At 34.5% G+C, this 20206-nt stretch overlaps 1 protein-coding gene across 3 annotated transcripts in view; it reads right to left on the reverse strand.

The window, feature by feature from the left end:
• Positions 1–20206, reverse strand: part of LOC149780550 (solute carrier family 12 member 4-like) — a 241300-nt gene that overhangs the window by 16124 nt on the left and 204970 nt on the right. For all 3 annotated transcript variants that reach the window (XM_089937582.1, XM_089937580.1, XM_089937583.1), the window contains 2 exons: positions 17085–17380; positions 5664–5797 (listed from right to left, as the gene is read on the reverse strand). In XM_089937582.1, coding sequence (XP_089793708.1) covers positions 5664–5797; positions 17085–17380 — 430 coding nt within the window. The remainder of the gene's footprint in view (positions 1–5663; positions 5798–17084; positions 17381–20206) is intronic.

Raw genomic sequence — 20206 nt, forward strand, 5'->3', positions numbered from 1 at the left:
GCCATAAATGCAGATGAGCTTTCACACTGAGAGATAATCCTCTCTCTCTCTCGTTCACTAATAACAAAAAAAGTCTTTTTGAATACTTTTATTTTTATTGTAATTAGGTTCTCGAGTTATCAGAATGAGACAGAAAATATATGTTTATTTTGTATGTTTGTACCGTTAGGTTGTCGAGTAGTGCGTGTTCCATAGAATTTGTTCATGCGCAATCCTTTTATTTTTCATACACGGTCAGAACCGCAAAATAATAATTATTTGTTTTACATATAATTTTTCGTACATTGAAATTAGTAATTATTTTATTGTGTATGAAAAATTACATGAAATATGGTACTTTAGTTTAAACCATATTTATTTGAGAAACTTTGTCAAATACAATTATAAACATACAATTTAGGGAATTCGGTAGAAAACATAATCTATGGTATTTTATAAATAATCATAGAAAACTCGAGTAAATATGGATTACATCCCTTTGTAGGATCAATTAGATCGTGTGTGTCCAACAGTATACTGGAAAATCAAATATCAACGGACCAGTTACTAAAACGCGATCAGGAAGAATGAGGTATGGTTAAAAAGGATGAATAAAACAACATTATTTCACATCTTTCTTTAGGAACAAACAATATGCTTTGAATTAGTACAGTACACTACAGAGTATAGACCCTAAGTGTGCTATGTGGCCTGGTGAATTTTTTTACCAATAATTGTTTTCTTTTATTTCATGTTTTAGAAATAAGAAAATACAGAATGCAAAATAAATAATGACAAAACTTATAAATATGAATGCAGTCATATTAATTTAAAACAATTTATTGACATACCGTATATACTCGTGTATAAGCCGAAAAATTTAGGAAAAAAATAAGGCCTGGAAGAAGGGGGGTCAGTTTATCTGCGGGCCAAGGTCCAAGTCTGAAATTTTTAACGCTTTTTTACCCTCGATTTCCAGTATTTATTGTTTCTGTCAATCGCCGAAGATGAGATCACATGCCTAATGATGCCACATGGCTCATAAGATTTGTGCTGTCGTGAATTGAAACAAATATTTTTTTCTAACTTAAATGGTAGGATAATGAATGAAAAACATGTTTTAACGTACTTGACGTCTATTTGACAGATGTCCATCCATGAGAAAATGCAGCCATATGTGTTATTTGAGCCATGGTGGTACATGTATTTTCCAAAAGAACCGCCATATTAGTAATCTCCAGTCAAGTATTTAACCCTCAGCTAACCAGTAATCATTAAACTCTACGGTATCATACAAATGCACGCTAGCTTATTTCATTGTAAATATGAAAAAAATCTACATAAAAAAATAAAAGAATTACGATACTGAAGGTATATATGACAAACATTTTGATCGAGAGTAGAAATACATGTACGATAGTCTTAAAGGAACAATAGCGAGAGGCTCCATAGGGGTTTGTTGCGCGCATGCTTAGGAAGGGTAAATAACAGGGCAATATACGAGTCAGCGTGAATAATTGTAAAACAATATAATTTGTGGGATTTCTTTCACAGGTGTTTTAGAAGTAATCGGCAGCCACAATTTATATACTACTGTTGTTTAGTTGTTTGTAAAGCAAAGTGGTTTGTTAGTGGCAGAGTGTTGTACAATAGCTACCATATGCTTAATCTGTGGTAAATGTCTTGGGGATAATAGGTTTGTTTTGTACAATGCCAATGACTTTACTAATACATGCCAACTCTTAGATGTATTGTTTAATGAGATATGGTAGTGGACAAGGTTTCTGCTTAAAGTTATAAGCTGTCACAATACTTGAATAAGTCCACGCTGAAACCAATCATATTTTGATCAATTCAATCACACTACCGGTAGTTAAAAAAAACCACACAAATAAACAACAATGATAAATAATTATCAAATACAAATTGATAACCAACCACACATGGAAATAATTACAGGATAAGGTATATAAACAGTATACTACCACTATAAGAAATTATTTCAGTTTAATCTCTCTAGAAGTTTATATTCAATTCAATCAGATAAAATGAATAAAGTTGGAAGTAAAAGAAAGCATTCTGCTTATGATGCAGCATTCAAACTTAAAGTTACTGAATATGCAGAAGCAAATAACAACTGTGCTGCAGCACGCGAATTTTTTGTGAACGAGAAGCAAGTAAGGGAATGGCGGAAGAGCAAAGCAGCATCAGAAGAAATGCCAAAATCCAAGAAGGCTCATCAGACTGGAATTGCCTCTTTCCCTGAATTGGAGAAAGAACTCAGTGATTTTGTAAGTGAACGTCGACAAAATGGATACATTGTCACATGAACTGCAATTCGTCTACGTGCTATGCAGATGGCGAAAAATGATAAATGTAAGTTGGCAGATTCAAAATTTGTTGCATCAGCTGGCTGGTGTTCTCGTTTTATGAACCGGAATGGTTTCTGCCTCAGGCAGCGAATGAAGATAGCACAAAAGCTACCAAAAGACTTGGAAGAAAAAATTGAAGATTAAGACTTAACACTTTAGAATTGTTTTTATTTCAACATATAAATTAGCTTTCTTACTTTCATTTTATTTAATAATGTGATTTGCCTAAATAAACGTATTCAGAACTCACTTTGTGCATCTTGTGATGTACCGGTAGTCTAGAAATTATGGGTCGGCTTATATGCAGGTCATGCACTTCATAACAGTTTTACCAATTCAGTGGGGGGGTGGTCGGCTTATACGCGACCTGTTTTTGATTATGCCGATTATTGTTGTTGTTGTTGTTTTTGGGTTTAACGCCATTTTTCAGCACATGATAGGCTATACATGGCAGCCAGTATTAATGGTGGAGGAAGAACCCGGGAAAACCCCCGGAAAGAACCACCGACCCATGAGAAGCTTCTGGCAAGCTTTCTCACATACCCACATTGGCTGAATCCGAGACTCAAACCCACGCAGACAGAGGTGAGATGGTAGTGATCTGTAATGGAAAGCGCTTTAGGCCACTTGGCCACTCGGGGCCCCGATTATGCCGATTAAAGAGCAATTTTGATAGCATACCGGGTACCGTAATCAATATATAAGTCGAAGCAATTTCAATGGCATTATCCATATGTAAGTCGATTCAGAGTATAAGATCAAGACCTGACTTTCAAGTAAAAAAGTATCGACTTATAGGCTGGAAAATACGGTAAGCAGTGTAGCAGTTTACAGTGATGTTTACCACTGGGGCTTCATGCCATAGGCATACAGCATCATGTCCCACCCAGTCACATTATCCTGACACCAAACACTCTGACTATGTAGGCCACCGGAGCAGATTGTGATATAATGTCAAATGTTTCAAAAGTCCAAAAATTCATCCTCATCTTCCAAGTCTCCAGATCAAGTTTAGAAATTTTCCACCATCATTTAATCTTCATAGAAACTTTTCAAACTCAGATTTTCCTGCAGACTTAATAAAAACAAATTCCATGAATTTTCCATGATTTTTCCAGGGTCCTTGTAATTGCGTTATGTTCAAAACAAGTTTTTTATTATTATTGGTGCTTGGCACTCTATGAAATAACAAGTTTTCTTTTGAACTCCAATGTCAAAAATTTCATGACTTTTCCAAAACTCTGCAAGGTTTTGAGAAATTCCATGACTGATTTCTTCCAATCAGTCCCAAATGAATAATGGTTTCTACTAAATGTCAGTGTGTGGGGGAACAAATAGATAAAGTGTGACCCCACTATCGCATGCTCCGTTATAACATAAATTCAGATATAACATGATTGTGGTGTGGCTCCCGAAATTTCATATGTATTTTTCTAGTACACAAAAAATATATTTTGTTCTTAAAAGTACAAAAAGTAACATGTAAAAGAAATCATTTATGGAAGAATTCTATAATAAGATGATTGTGGCATGGCTCCTGAAAATTTCATATACAGTTATTATTCTTGTACATGAAAAAATATTTTTCACTTCTTAAAAAGTACCAAAAATAATGTGTAAAAAGTATATTCACTGACTGTGCTGGGCTCTGCCAATGTCACAAACTGCTAACTGTTTTTCCTTATCGGCAACAAAATATACCATCTGAGGATTTTTCTTTGTGACAATATTACTGGCTGTTCAAACATGTATATACAATTTTGGATTTGGAATGGAGAAATTCAAAGGCACCATGAATGGAAGATGCAAACTTGCAAATAAAATGCACTGGAACCTATCTATTGTTACATACACAAATCCTCTGTTCATATTGAGAAACCATCTTAAAAGTGCATTGTTATATCACAATCTGCTTATGCTGACATCTGGCTTGAGTACTCGATGCTGTTATACACTCATATAGTCATGCTACTGGACTAGCTACAATCGACCAACCTATTAATGTCGGAACATAGTTTTGCTGAAATTTCATTCTCAATGTTCTACAATTATTTTGAGTATTTGTTGGGTCCTCTAAAGTAACCTTTAGCGGTGACTTCAATAACAATGCACCTTCTTTAAAGCAATTCGACCACAATCTTCAATAAAGACAAAACACCTTTCATTAAAGGAAGTCAGCACCAAACTTAAAAGCAATGAATTGCTGCTTTCTCCAAAGATAATGGAACATGTTTATTGTGCCATGAAAGTTTACTTTTTGCAGGAAAAGTTTATGCTTACAATCACTATCAATGGCAGCATAAAATGCAAATTAAATTTCCAATATTTAGAAAAAATACTTGATGTTTGTTATACTTAATTTGTTCACATTTTCATTTCCCAATGAAAAACCATATCCTCTATACTTTTATAGATTTTTAATATACACATGCAATACTTAATGCATTATGGCTTGTATGACATAAACCTAAGAAGTCAATATTCAATTGTATTTAAAACTAGTTTTGTCTTATTTTAATCAAAAGCAAATATTTTTGCACCTGCTTTTATTACACCCAATGCCATTTATTTGGTACATGCATCATTTTCTTCAGCTAACTGACTTGGTTGGTTATAACATGGTTTGGTACATAACACGGTCAGGTTCTATGGACCCCAACCTTTGTGTTACAGTGGGGTTGTATTGTGTTTAAAAAATCTATAATGTTTTATCTCAGTCAAATGAAAAACATACCTAACTATACAGATTATCATGTCTCATTGCAAACAGAATGCAATTTAAGGTTTGTTGTTGTTGTTGTAGGGTTAAACGCCATTTGTTCAGCACAAGATAGGCTATACATGGTGGCCAGTATAAATGGAGAAGGGAGAACTCGGGAAAACCCCGGAAAGAACCACCAACACACAAGAAGCTACTGGCAAGCTTACTCACATACCCACAATGGCTGAACCCGTGACTTAAACCCACACAGACTTAGGTGAGATGGCAGTGATCTATAACAGTGAGCACTTTAGACTACTCGATCTCTCTGAGCCCCCAATTTATAGTTTACAAACCTCTGTACCTGTACGGGATAATTAAATAACTAAATATTTATATACCTGACTTTGTGAAATTATTACTCAAATTTTTATATCAAATGTGACTATGAGAGTTGATTTACTTCTGGTACAACACAAAATGCTTGAACACAGTTTCATGTTATTTGAAATATGATCATAGCTACAAGGTACTTTTAAGTATGCATGTGGTAACAGAAGCTTTCCAATTTTCATTTAATATATGCTGTGGTTTCTTCATGTAAAGGATACAGTTCAGTTCTCCAGTCTCAGTTTTTGGTGGGGCTGGCAAGTTCAGGATGACAAGCTGAGCTTCATGTGATTTCTGTATGATGACCTCATTCAATCGCACTGCTGTGTGCATCCTTCGCACATTCTTTTTGTCACTGAAATAGAGCACAAAAATAATGTCTTTTGCACAAGCAAAAATGGACCCACAGACTAACTGCATAAACCTAGATCTGCCATCATGTATTGTTATATAAAGTAGCATAAAAAAACAGAATAAACATTGTAGACTCTGCTCTGCTAGCACTTTAAGTGAGTGTAAATCTGAGTATATACTGTTTGCACACCCAGCAGTGCTACAAATCATGAACAAAATGGTTGCATTTGCAACAGAAAACTCTTAACTGACAATTGAAATTGTTGACCGTTTGCTCTCTGTGCAACCTTCAAAATCATAATGAGGTCACTAGAAAATGGCAGCAAACTTTCTAAAAAATATTCAGCCGATGCACTTTAATTCACAGCATAATCTTTTTTTTCCCATTATTGCTGGTTTGCATGTTAAGCTGCCATCTATACATCTGACTAGACTGGCATGCAGCCAATAAATGACCAGTAGAAAACAGGAACTGCACAATCAACCTGAAATAATAGTACAGGTCTGAAAATATGTAGGCAAAGAGACAAACTAGAGGAATGGTGAGCAGTCTGCTCACATAAATATACTCCCTGCCTCTTCCACATCCCACTCCAATCCCATGATAGATAATGGATATGACACAATAGTCAAAATGATTTTGTCCTATACTGCTTTCAGTTGCATGGACAAACTTGACAGGAACTCAAACGACAGTTGTGGGAGCTAAGTGATTTTCCAATATTTCCATCCTTGGGTGATTGCCATAATAGTTACCAACTCTCATGGTAATCCATCAAAGCTGTGGAACCAGTTGTGCCAAAGATATAGTGTCATACAATGCATTAAGCTATATTATATCATTATAACAAAAGTTCTGTGTACACAATAATTTGTTGACATGAAGATTTTTAGGTCATAATCATACAATTTACAAAGAAACATGGCAATATATAAAAAAATGTATGACAAAATTGTGTCACACAATGCATTAAAGCTAAAAAATGAAAATAGGACACTAACTCTAACAAAAATTACAGGAGCAAAGTGATTTATTGATGCATGCATCTTTTGGTGAAAACTAATATTTACTAAGTTTCATGGCAATTCACTGAAAATTCTGGGACTAGATGTGTTATGGAAATTGTGTCATATAATGCAATTAGGTAAAAGATGAAAAGGGCAATAACTCTAACATAAATCTTGGGGGGAAAGTGATTTGTTTATATACACATCTTCTAGTGATGATGATAATATTTACCAGCTTTCATTGGCAATCCATCACAAACTGTAGAACAAGCTGTGCTAATGAGACTGCAGTGGACATAAAGAAATTAGACAACTAGAGAGAGGAATGGGAAGAAGCAAAAACTATAAACAGCATGCCAGCAAAAAACTGGCTAAATGGTGCAGATAAAAAGTCAAATTTAAAAATGCAAGTTTAAAAATTACAAAAAATCATATAGGAAGATAATGTTTCCCACCTACACCCCCCCAAAAAATTTATGTTCTAAATGATAAATGTTAGGCAAAAAAAAAAAAACACCCCAAAAGATGTTCTATTGCACTGGCTTTAAAATTACGACACTTGCAAGGCATGCATTCTGGTCAAGGTTCACACTTCGGGAGGTATAAATGATTGGTACACACCACATTTCTGTGATTATTTCGATACAATGGCAGCACACTTAATTGGTGAGTTTAATATTCTGACGCTTGTTTGCAGAATTTTCATTCCATGCATTTTACTAAATATCATGAACATGCTATTTGAAATCAGTATATGGAATCTTCTGTTCAGAAATGGAGTGACTACAGCGTAGCTTTGGCTGCTTTATCCATGTTTTCATTACCCTTTACACCATTGTGATGATGCAGCCAATAGACAGAAATACTTTTTGCAGACTGTATCATATTCTTGTAAGGCTGCACATGTTAATGGGTTGTCACATTTCAGGCTTTGCAAGAGGAAATCCAAACAAGAGTCCCTTGTAGAGACTGAATCCAAACAAGAGTCCCTTGTAGAGACTGAACCCAAACAAAAGTCCCTTGAAGAGACTGATACTTTACTGGCCAAGAAGAACTTCCAGGAATTCAAGATATGATCGTTTCTTCGTTTTAAATTCTGAGTGTTGAAACCATCTCCGATATCCTTCTATGACAAGAGTTTCAAATTAGTTGATGTGGTGGACATGCTTGATGTCCAATTGGCACAATTTTCATTTAGGACAAGTAGATATCATTATAAATATTTTGGTCAAAATCCCATATTATAATGTTGATTCATTCGGGGTGGGGTGGGTTTTGCAGCAACAAGATTTTTACAACAGACATCATGGCAGCCACACTGGATGTACAACTGGCACCATTTTCATTTAGGAATAACTACATATCATAAGACATCTACTGGTGAAAACCCCATGATGATAAAGCGATCCATTTGGGAGTAGAGATACCAATATTTTCAAAATAGTCATCATGCTAGCCACATTGATGATTAGTCATTTTCCTTTATGATTAAGAAAACACCATAAGAATTCTTCCAATGAAAATACCATGTCAAAATAACCTGACCTCATAAGAGGACTACAGGTAGCTAAAACAAAATTTTCAAGATTGCCACATATTGGATATCAGATCAACACCATTTTAAATTAAGCTAAAGAAAACATTATATGAAGTCTTTTAATAAAAAATTCCATCATGATATGACCATTCATTCTTGAATAGTGGTGACAACAGTTTCATGCTGGCCACATTAGACCCTGGATCAGCACCATTTTCATTTAGGACCAAGTAGATATCATAAGAAGTCTTTAAGTGAAATCATGTTGATACAAAACTCCCTTCAGGAGGAGATGTGATAACAAGATTTTCAAGAGAGCTGCTGTGTGGCCTATGGTGCATGTGATAGTAGTACTAGTACTATTTTGATCTAGGACCAACTAATTCATGTGTGTGTAAAGTTTCAGTTTAGGATCAGTAGTGATAACAAACTTGTTCTAACATCTGGATGGATGACAGATAATGGACCAAAGACCATTCCACAAACTCTTCTGGTTTATGACCAGTAAATCTTAAAAAATAACAAACTTTGTTTTTGCGGAGTTTCAATTTAGTTCATAGAACTGAGTACGACGGTAATTTCAGTGGTAAAAATTGAGGTTTTATCAGGTAACTGGCTCAAGATAGATGATTTTGTAATGTCAGCTCCAACCTTGAATCTCTTCTGAACTATCTGTACACAGGCCATATAGCCATGATAAGAAATTCTGACTGAATTAATTTGAAAAACGAGGCTTTTTGAATTCACAAAGTTCATATATTACTTTGAAAGAACTCTGCAATACTTGCAACACTGATATTTGCTGCTTTTAGGTGATGCCAAAAGGAGGAATAAACTTTCGTTTCTAAGAGTATACAGTTTGGTATTTGGGATTAAAGATGGAATCATATTAGATTAGATCAATTAGAGGACAGATTATGGTATAATTATGAGCAAATTTCATTCACATAATGCAGCATTTGCCTCAACAATTAAGGAGAGTCTTTAAATGCTCCCACAATTCCCTGACTGTGAACTGGATGAAGCATGTGTGGGCAAGATTTACTCTTACTAAAGTCCTGTAGAGATGGAGTAAGACTTCTGGTTTGCTCCTCAATCCATGACATATATTAAATTCTGCACTCCTGGGCATTTATTACTGAGATCTCTCATATGTAGAAGTAAAAGTTAGTTTATGATCCAAAATAACTCCAAAATGTTATGGGAGAGTTTAGAGAACTCCAAATAGTGAGTTCTTCTGGCTAGCGAAATGGCTGATTAGGGTTTGACAAATTAAAATTTGAAATGGAAATTAGCATTTCTTCAATAATACTTGCCCAACATAAGAGTCCTTCCATTACCTTGCTAAATCCAGTCCTCGTTAATCATGTCATATGACTCTTTTAGCAAAAAGAGTGCTAAGGAGTTCCCAAATTGATGTGGTACAAGAGTGGTCTGTTGCTGGATAGAGTGATTGGCACTGAACTGGGCAATCATCCCTAACTGACTGAAAGTGCAGGGGGGGCCTTGAGAGGGCGTGGTTGTATTTTTTGGATTGGGTAAGTAGTATTGAAAAAAAAACATTTTACTCTTAAATTTGGAATTCTTGTTAACCAATAATAAATTGTTTTTAAAAAATGGTACGAAAATGAGGGAGTTACATGTCATATCTGGGAGATGGCCATGGTTCTGGTCTCCTAATGTACATGTTGGGAGCGTCAAGTCTCATGTAAGATATATGCTGGGGTTAACACATGGTTATGCATGGACACAGTTTATAGAAGAATTTTTGTGCTCCTGTGTAAGCCAGTCACCATGTTTCAGACAATTGTTTTATACACGAAAAAAAAAATGATATTTTTTAAAGAATAAAAAGTAATGTGTAAAACAATTATCATTTTTGGAAAGCAATCATCCAAGAAAAGAAAAAAAATCCCATGAAATTGAGGAGGACTGCAAAATTTCAACATTATATTATTAAATTCATTAGCATTGGATGTAATTGTGCCAAATATCATATACTAGTACAATATGTTCTTTAAATGCTTACATATGTACTTATTGAAATGGACAAGGGACCATCCATTTAATCTTTGAAGGGGGAGTTTAGCCTAGGATTTTCATTCCAACCAAGATATTTATTTTAGTTTTATTTCAAGATAATTTCCACAGGTAATAAGAGTGATATAATTTTTTTTTTCTTTCTACAGATCAAAGCAAGATCATTTTTATTCTTGAGCTATCTTTGGGCCAGACATTTCTTCCAAGAAAATGCCAGCCACCCTGACCCCATAAATGGCTGGTTTCTAATTTTGAAAACTGATAATCCCATCATCACTTCTTTATGTTAACACAGACCCACCAACACTGAAAAAATCAAAATCAGGAAAATCACCATAAAAATCAGGAGGCAGGGTAAAAAACCAAAATGTACAACAGTAAGGTGTATATATCACGATAAAGATGTCTATGTTTGTTATTTCAGTCCACTGTATGTTGCAGATTTGCATTTCTGAAAAAGTTTATCATTTGTCCTTGGGTGCCAAATTTGCTAACAAAAATAGATTCTAGGGTTGATGCCGACAGGCTAGCTCTTTGGCTAGTTCTTTTTATTCTGACCATTGAGAATGCTCTCTCAGCATTGCTGTTGCTGTGCAGTATTGAAAGTATTGATAGCATTACTCTCCCAAAGGTTGGAAACAACAGTTGGCCAGATCCATCCTTTATTTTCCTGAAAGCAACCCACTGATGATGGGTTCTTTCCACATTCAATTCTGCGTCTAAATGGTCGCTTTGGTAAAGTTGAAACTCTCTGTACAGATCATAAGTGTTGATTCCTTCCATTCAGCTGGAGAAAGAGGCCATGTCCTTAAATGATACTACAGATTGTTTAGAAACATCTGCAATGTTTGCATGAATGAGTAAATCATCCTTTTGTAGAAATATTTCCTTCGAGTATGACAGTGATTTGATCAGAAATGCCCTACAGTGCATTCTTGTCTGTAACTGTGCTTAAATATTCATCTTCTCTAGAAGTTTGTTAGTTGCCTCACCCAAGTACAAGTCCTGAGAACAAAGGTACATTCTGTCATCTTTTGCATCAATTCCTGTGATGTCTGTCTTGTCAACAATGTACTTTGGTTTAATAACAATAGAAAGGAATTCTCTGTACACGGATAGTAGAATGCCTGTGGTCTTGTGAATTAGGGGCTTGTCATGCTGTAGAGCTTTGTTGGGTCTGTCAAAACTGTTCTGAATCCAGCTTAAAAACTGCAAGGGTACGTCTTGAGTTTAGGTTATCTCTTATTCTTTTCAGCCTGGCATTACTGAGAGCAGGTGATGACTTTGCTTCCTTCTGCCTAAACCAGCTGTCAACAATCTCAGCACCAGCATCTGGCTCTGCCTTCTTACATGCAGCTGCTGAAGCCTTCTGTGCTTTTGCCTTTTCTTCTAAATACATTTTCTCTATAAACTCACTAAGTGGCACCCACAGCTCTAGAAGACGATTAATGCACTTTCCAAGTGAAAGCCATCTAGCTGGGCAATACTTCAGGATTTCCTGACTTAATCATGATGCAGAAGTTGAAAGTTCTTGAAATCTTCACTCTTTTATCACTTGGTTCCAGGTAATAAATATCCAGGAGAAGATCATCAATCCACACAGGAAGCTGCTGGAAGGATTTTTTTTAGCTGCAACGTTGATGAGGTGGCATGCACAACTCACTGTAAGTAAACGAGGATGTGCTTCCCTAAGTTTGGAAGTGACACCATTGTAGCAGCCAACCAGTGACACCATTGTAACAGCCAACCAGTGACAACACTGTAACAGCCAACCACTATGCTATGTTATCAGAGACAAAAGAAAGCATACTATCAACTTGAATAAAGTATTTCTTCAACTGTTCCATTATCAGCCCAGCAACATTGCTCCCAGTGGATGCCTCATTCAGCTTAGGTACTGAAAAGACACTTGTTCTCACTTCTGCGCTTTCATCAAAATATATTATGACCATCGGGAACAACTTCTCTGTGTTGTCATCGCTTACATCAGTTGCCAGGCTGAAACAAAAAAGACCAGTAATTACACAAATGTAAATGTTTCATGTTGTAATCAACAGCATAGTTAATATAATATACATTTAATAGCGTCAGTATAAAAGTATTTAAATAAAGTACATCACAGTATTTTAAAATTTAACAGCATTATATTGTGAGATAAACTACTTCAAAATTTTCAGGGAAGAAACAATTGTTTCTGTCATTTTGCAACCATGTCCCTATAAGAAAAAGAAGTATTTAAATATTTTGATACTTGTCATGCCTGAAAGGAAAATCACGCATTACTCTTGCAAGTGTCTCTGCGGTGTCTGCAGCCAATGTCAAAGCAACGTGTGTCAACTTTGTTCTTGCACATCTATACTTTTGAGCAATTGTACTGTCTGGAACCATGCTCCTCAAAACATCCCCAAATCCATTAGCGGCTGCTAATGGAATGTTATGATTCACAAGCCACTAAAAACAGCTATTAAAAACACCATGCAATCATGAAATAAACCTGAAACTCGATTTTCAGATTCAGAACTAGTACTATGCCAAAACTGAGTAATATTTAGATTGCAAGTGTTAATTTCAACAGGTCATGGAAATAAAGCTGTTTTAAGAAACAATTTACATGTTATCATTATAAGCATACTGACAACAATATGATTTAAAATTAAATGATTTTTGGTAAGTATTGTATAGAGTTTTGAATTATTTGAGGAGGTAATTATTTGAGAAGGCATCACTGCTTGCAGCGTTCCAGTTAAATTAAAAAAAACATTAGCTTAATTCACTCCAAATAAACAATTTATAACAGTTTAATAATCTACATTAATGCTAATTATGACAAAATCAAACAATGAAAAAATTTTTTTTTGCTGTACACCAAAAACTTACACCCGTATTGAAGGTTTCAAGAACACTATATATCTGGAAAAATTCAACGTTGCTTGATATATAAGCTGGTCATAATTAACTTTATTTACTTCAAATACTTACTCTTGTAAAAACAATCTCTGCTCTGGTCAGTGACAAGTCATCTTTCTCTTTTACCATAGAAAATTGCAGTGGCCTCAAGCTGCTAATATCTTTTTTCGCACTGTTTGTGCTTGGCTGTTGCACTGTGTTTATTAATGTCATCTAGACCACCACATCATACTGAGAGATGCTGTGAGCAACATTAGCAGAATGCATGATAGGCCCCACAAGTCAATGGACGAATGAAAGCAAACTGCTTCTCCCAATCACTCCTATATTTTGATCCCATTTCTTTTTCTTGCCTGGTGAAAAGTCATCAGTTATTTCCTTTTCTTCTTTTTTTCGCTTCTTGCTGAGAAACGTATCCATTACGATGCTGAGATTTGAGGGTCGAATAAAGAGAACCACACTGTGAGACAATCTTTTTGTACTGGCAGATGAAAACCGGAAATCAATGGCAAAGTACTAAGAAACATACCAGACACAGAAAAACCAGATACAGAAACAGGAAAAAGATTTTGTATAAGTTGAAAAATCTGGATTTTTTTCTTAAAAATTGGGGAATCAGGAGATAGGTCCAAAAATAAGGATTCTCCCGATTTTTTCAGTAGGGTTGGCAGGTCTGTTAACAGCTTGGTATCAAAATCAAATATGCTGCGACACTAAAGAGAGATATATGCCCTTCTTCACCTTCATGCCATATTGCTTATTGTAAATGATTTTTAAAATGTCTCTGTTAAAAGGATGCTTCTGTCAAAATCAAAACAGTAATAAAAAAGTAAATGGAAATGATAAAATATACATACCATAATCCTTTGAGTTTTCAAAGATATATATAATTCATATTTTAATATTTACAATATTTATATCTGTATACACTTCGTTAAGTTTAAATCCCAAGAATGGCCATTAAGTTTCTGAAATGTTTTATTACGCAAGTATAATGATGTCAATATAAAATAACAGCATTGCATAACATAATACTGGATCTGTGACCATACCAGCTTAAAAAGGAACTGTGTTATTGGTGAGGTTACTTCACTCTGGCGTAAATAATATATAGTACTACTATAATGTAATACTGGATCCATGACTACACTCACCTTCTAAAAGGGACTTATAATGAAGTACATTATGATGAGGTACACTATAGAGTATTACTATTATACGTGACGGGATCCATGAGGTTACCCATCTTATAAAAGAGAATGTGTTATAATGAGGTAATAATAATAATAATAATAATGACCTTATTTAAAGAGGGTAACACAATTAGCTAAAAACTAATCTACCTTGAGGCCCTCATACAAAGGAATTTATTTATTTAAGCTGCATCTCTGAAGCCACTGGATATATTGGGTTTGGAAGAAGGAAATAGAGTTAGCATTTCTAATCTCAGCTGGAATACTATTCCAGAGCAGAGTTCCAGAGTACTGGAAACTTTTTTTAAATAACTCCTTATTTGGTTTGGGAATTTTATACTGTTTGGTAGACATGGATCACAGGTGGGGAGTATTACCAGGTAGCCTATACTGCAATAGTGATTGTAAATATTCAGGAGCACTATTCTGAGAAATCCTGTACATTAATTTGGCTTTTCTCAAACAGATTCGGTCTTTAATAGGTAATATTTTTGACCTACCAGCTAAACTTACCTTGCTTTCTTTCTGGATTGATATTAGCCCAAATGCTCTTTTTTGAAGATGTGCCAGCTTTGCTATGTTTTTATCATTTGATCACTTTATAATGGGGTACAATATACACAGTATTACTGTAATAGTGCAATTGCATAATGTAATATTGCATCCATGACCATACCTGCCTTATAAAAGCAAATGTTTTGTAATAAGGTCACTTTATAATGGGATATATTATACTGAGAATTGCATAATGTAATACTGGATCTATGACTTTGTTACAGGTGAGGCCACTTTACTCTGGGGTACATTATATGAATTATTATAATTTTATAATGTAATATTAGATCCATGACCCTATCCACATTATAAAAGGGATTGTATTATAATGAGGTCACCATATAACAGGGTACAATATATAGCTGAATACTATAACATAATGTAAGATTAGATCCATGACCATACCCACCTTATAAAAGGGATTGTTATAATGAGGTCACCATATAACAGGGTACAATATATAGATAAATACTATTATATAATGTAATATTAGATCCATGACCATACCCACCTTATAAAAGAAAGTGTGTGAAACTTTAAGTATTTAATGGTATGGGATTATTGTATTTTGTAAGCAAAGAGTGCTCATTAGAAGCAAATAGCAATGAATTAGTTTTGGCATAATTCAATATGATTAGAATGGTCAAATTTTCTCACAAATATGCCAATACTACTAATGGTCAAATGTTCTCATAACTATGTCTATACTACTAATGGTCAAATGTTCTCATAACTATGTCTATACTACTAATGGTCAAATGTTCTCATAACTATGTCTATACTACTAATGGTTAAAGTTTCCCATAACTATTTCTATATTGTTAATGGTTAAATTTTCGCATAACTATGTCTACATTATTTTCCATAACTATGTTCACATTGTTAATGGTTACATTTTCCCTTAAATATGTCAACACTGCTAATGGTTAAATTTTCCAATAACTATGTCTACATTGTAAATGGTTACATTTTCCACAACTAGGTCTACATTGTTTATGGTTAAATTTTCCTTAAATATGTCAACACTGCTAGTGGTTTAATTTTCCAATAACTGTCTACATTATTAATGGTTACATTTTTACTGAACTATGCTGACATTGCTAACTGTGAAATTTTCCTTTAACTAAGTCTTCAATGCTAATGGTGAAATTTTCCTTTAACTAAGTCATCAATGCTAATGGTGAAATTTTCCTTTAACTAAGTCATCGATACTAATGGCAAAATTTTCCTTTAACTAAATCATCTATGCTAATGGTGAACTTTTCCTTTAACTAAGTCATCAATGCTAATGGTGAAATTTTCCTTTAAATAAGTCATCAATGCTAATGGTGAAATTTTCCTTTAACTAAATCATCAATGCTAATGGTGAAATTTACCTTTAATTCATCAATGCTAATGGTGAAATTTACCTTTAACTAAGTCATCAATGCTAATGGTGAAATTTTCCTTTAACTAAGTCATCGATACTAATGGTGAAATTTTCCTTTAACTAAGTCATCAATGCTAATGGTGAAATTTACCTTTAATTCATCAATGCTAATGGTGAAATTTACCTTCAACTAAGTCATCAATGCTAATGGTGAAATTTTCCTTTAACTAAGTCATCAATACTAATGGTGAAATTTTTCTTTAACTAAATCATCAATGCTAATGGTGAAATTTACCTTTAATTCATCAATGCTAATGGTGAAATTTTCCTTTAACTAAGTCATCAATGCTAATGGTGAAATTTTCCTTCAACTAAGTCATCGATACTAATGGTGAAATTTTCCTTTAACTAAGTCATCAATGCTAATGGTGAAATTTACCTTCAACTAAGTCATCGATACTAATGGTGAAATTTTCCTTTAACTAAGTCATCGATACTAATGGTGAAATTTTCCTTTAACTAAGTCATCAATGCTAATGGTGAAATTTTCCTTTAACTAAGTCATCAATGCTAATGGTGAAATTTACCTTCAACTAAGTCATCGATACTAATGGTGAAATTTTCCTTTAACTAAGTCATCAATGCTAATGGTAGCATTTGTTAAGCATCAGATACTTACGGCTTTAGTTCCAGCACATGTTTATTGACTATGGCAGTCATTTCCTGCATGGTTTTGGTCTGCCCTGGCGTAAATGTGTACTGGTTGTCCGTCACGTCCGGTTCATCTGTTGAGCTTTCGTTTACCTCAGTAACTGGAGCAAGTTGGATTGACACAGCATCTGGAGCTGATAAGTGAGAGTGATCCACAATAGACTGAGGTTCCTCTTTCTTAGTCTTGAGCTTCTTCAACATTTCTGTCCTTTGTTCCATTATGAGGGTTCTTTCATATGTGTAGGCCGATATATCTCCCTCTGCCTTTTAACAAGAGAACAAAATCTTAAGTGAAGGAAACATAATCAAAATATCTGATCAGAACCAATCTACACAAATTGCACAGATGTAAGTCAATGTCCTGCAAGCACTAAATGGTGGGAAGATTTGAAAACATGCAGACAAAAGTGTAAATAATTGAAAAAAACTCCTGTATTGGCCTCAAAATCTCATCAGGTCATGTACATATGCCAAATTTAATTTATGCACTTTACAGGTTTGTGGATAATCTTGCTGACAAGCTTCAAGTACCCGCTGCATAAAAATGTGTTCAGCAATACAACATGTGCATTTCATAAATAGAAGTCAAGTCTAGACATTATGTTTAATGCAGGAATCTGAAATTAATGTTCAACTTAATATGACCAGTTAAACATTTTCTGACTAAATTCTGGTACATGATCAGTGGAACTGATGCCCAGAGTGAAACCCATTACATCCTAAAACTGTCAAAGGACTAATCCAGATCATGATATCCCTAACTCTATTGAAGGACTAATCCAGATCATGATATCCCTAACTAATCCAACCCATGACATCCTAAAACTATCAAAGGATTAATCCAGACCATGATATCCCTAACTCTATTGAAGGACTAATCCAGATCATGATATCCCTAACTCTACTGAAGGACTAATCCAGACCATGATATCCCTAACTCTATTGAAGGACTAATCCATATCATGATATCCCTAACTCTATTGAAGGACTAATCCATATCATGATATCCCTAACTCTATTGAAGGACTAATCCATATCATGATATCCCTAACTCTATTGAAGGACTAATCCAGATCATGATACCCCTAACTCTATTTAAGGACTAATCCAGATCATGATATCCCCAACTCTATTGAAGGACTAATCCATATCATGATATCCCTAACTAATCCAACCCATGACATCCTAAAACTATCGAAGGATTAATCCAGATCATGATATCCCTAACTCTATTGAATGACTAATCCAGTCCATGACATCCTAAAACTATGACTCTATGGTCTTAAAATAAATAATAAAAAAAGAGTGGAGAAGCAACAAGCCTTGTAAAATTCAACAAATAATTATTTCCCTAGAATAATAAGTGAAAATGCTAAAAAAAAAAGAACAAGTCTTAATGATTAAAGATCTGAATAAACTTTAGTGGAAATCCAAATTAAATAATCCAATGCGTGAAGTCTGTGGTGGCCTGTTTAGTGGTGATGTGCCAACAGTCTTTTGTTGGATCACAATAATACAATCCAAGAATATATCCCTTTTGAGATTTCACAATAAATTCAAGTTCTGCTTCATAGAATATAACTTCTGATGCACTTTTTATATTTCCAGTGGATAAATAATTTGAATAAATAAATTCCAGCCCAAAATGAATTACTGGAGACAACAATAAAACAACTGATTCTCCTAAGATCTTAAAGCACAAATAAATAATTTTTCCAGTAACAAGATTATACAGTCCTCTTCTTGACCTCAAGTCAATTAGCATTTTGTAATAAATGAACCTAATACCTAATTGAAAATTTCAATCTGGAAGGTTCCAGATGTTTACAAGGTAAAATCTTAGTTACAATTTAAAGGTCTGTTAGTAAAATTATAATACAGAATGTGGAATACATCAGGCCATGTATATTTATAGGGGCATTCCAATAACCAAGACCCAGACCCTAATAAATGCTTACTTCAATTAATAATTATCCTAATATTAAACCCATACACAGAGAATATTTCAGCTATGTATTAGTTGTTTACAGAATTTTTAAAAAAATCAACAATTCAGTTAAAATAAAAATTGAACTTGATTTTGGACAAGATCAAGTTCAAATTACAATGTTACATTATCAATAGCATATAGTAAAATCAAAATAATAATAAAAAATCCCCAAACAAACAATGCAGTAAATATACATAATAAAGGACTAATCCAACCCATGATATACTTAAAACGATCAAAGGACTAATGCACCTGAGCCAGGCAAATTGATATCACTAGCCGTTTCCAATGACACTTTTACTTTGCTCTGTGCATTTTTAGAGATATCCTTTATCTTCATTACTGAAATTCATAAAATAATTATGACCTGCAGGCCAATGTGTGGTTTCATATTTGGCACAAAGTATCACAAGTGAGAAAAAAAATGCAGGGCTCTGCTAAGACTCAAATCCAGGACCTGTTTAACATCCGGCTAAATACTCTGTCAACTCACCCCTCCTAAAATCACCAATCCAGGGGCTTAATGGTTAGAGCATCCGCCTTGGAAGAGGGAGGATGTGGGTTTGAACCTTGGCCGAATCATACCAAAGACTTACAAAAATGGTACTAACAGTTGCCTCGCTAGGTGCTCAGCATTAAGAGGTTAGTGTTAGGACTGGTTGGCCTGGTGTCAGGATAATTTGACTGCTACATGTCTGCAGCATGATGCCCCAGTGCTAGACATCACTATAAACTGCCACAATGCAGACATCATAGCATTATGACTGAATTTTTTTTAAAGCTACATTAAAAATCCTAATCACCCCCCAATAGGCAATATCCTTAGCTGATTCTCTAAAAAATACCCGTGAATTGTTTCAAGAAATAATGAAACATTACAAAAATAACAGAACACATGGCGTTATCCCCACTTGGAGGATTAGGTTCTGATTTTGTTGTTGTGGGTTTACAGTAATACCTCGAACATTCGCGAGGTTAGGTTCCAGAACCAGTCGTGGATCAGAAGGAATCGTGAATGTTTGGTACAAGTCACTAAAAATGCTAATAAATGCTTATTTCTAGGGTTTAAACCCTAAATATGACCCAAATCATGCTCCCAA

This window comes from Sinohyriopsis cumingii, chromosome 16, assembly GCF_028554795.1.
Source record: "Sinohyriopsis cumingii isolate HCF-2022 chromosome 16, ASM2855479v2, whole genome shotgun sequence".
Lineage (NCBI taxonomy): Eukaryota > Metazoa > Mollusca > Bivalvia > Unionida > Unionidae > Sinohyriopsis > Sinohyriopsis cumingii.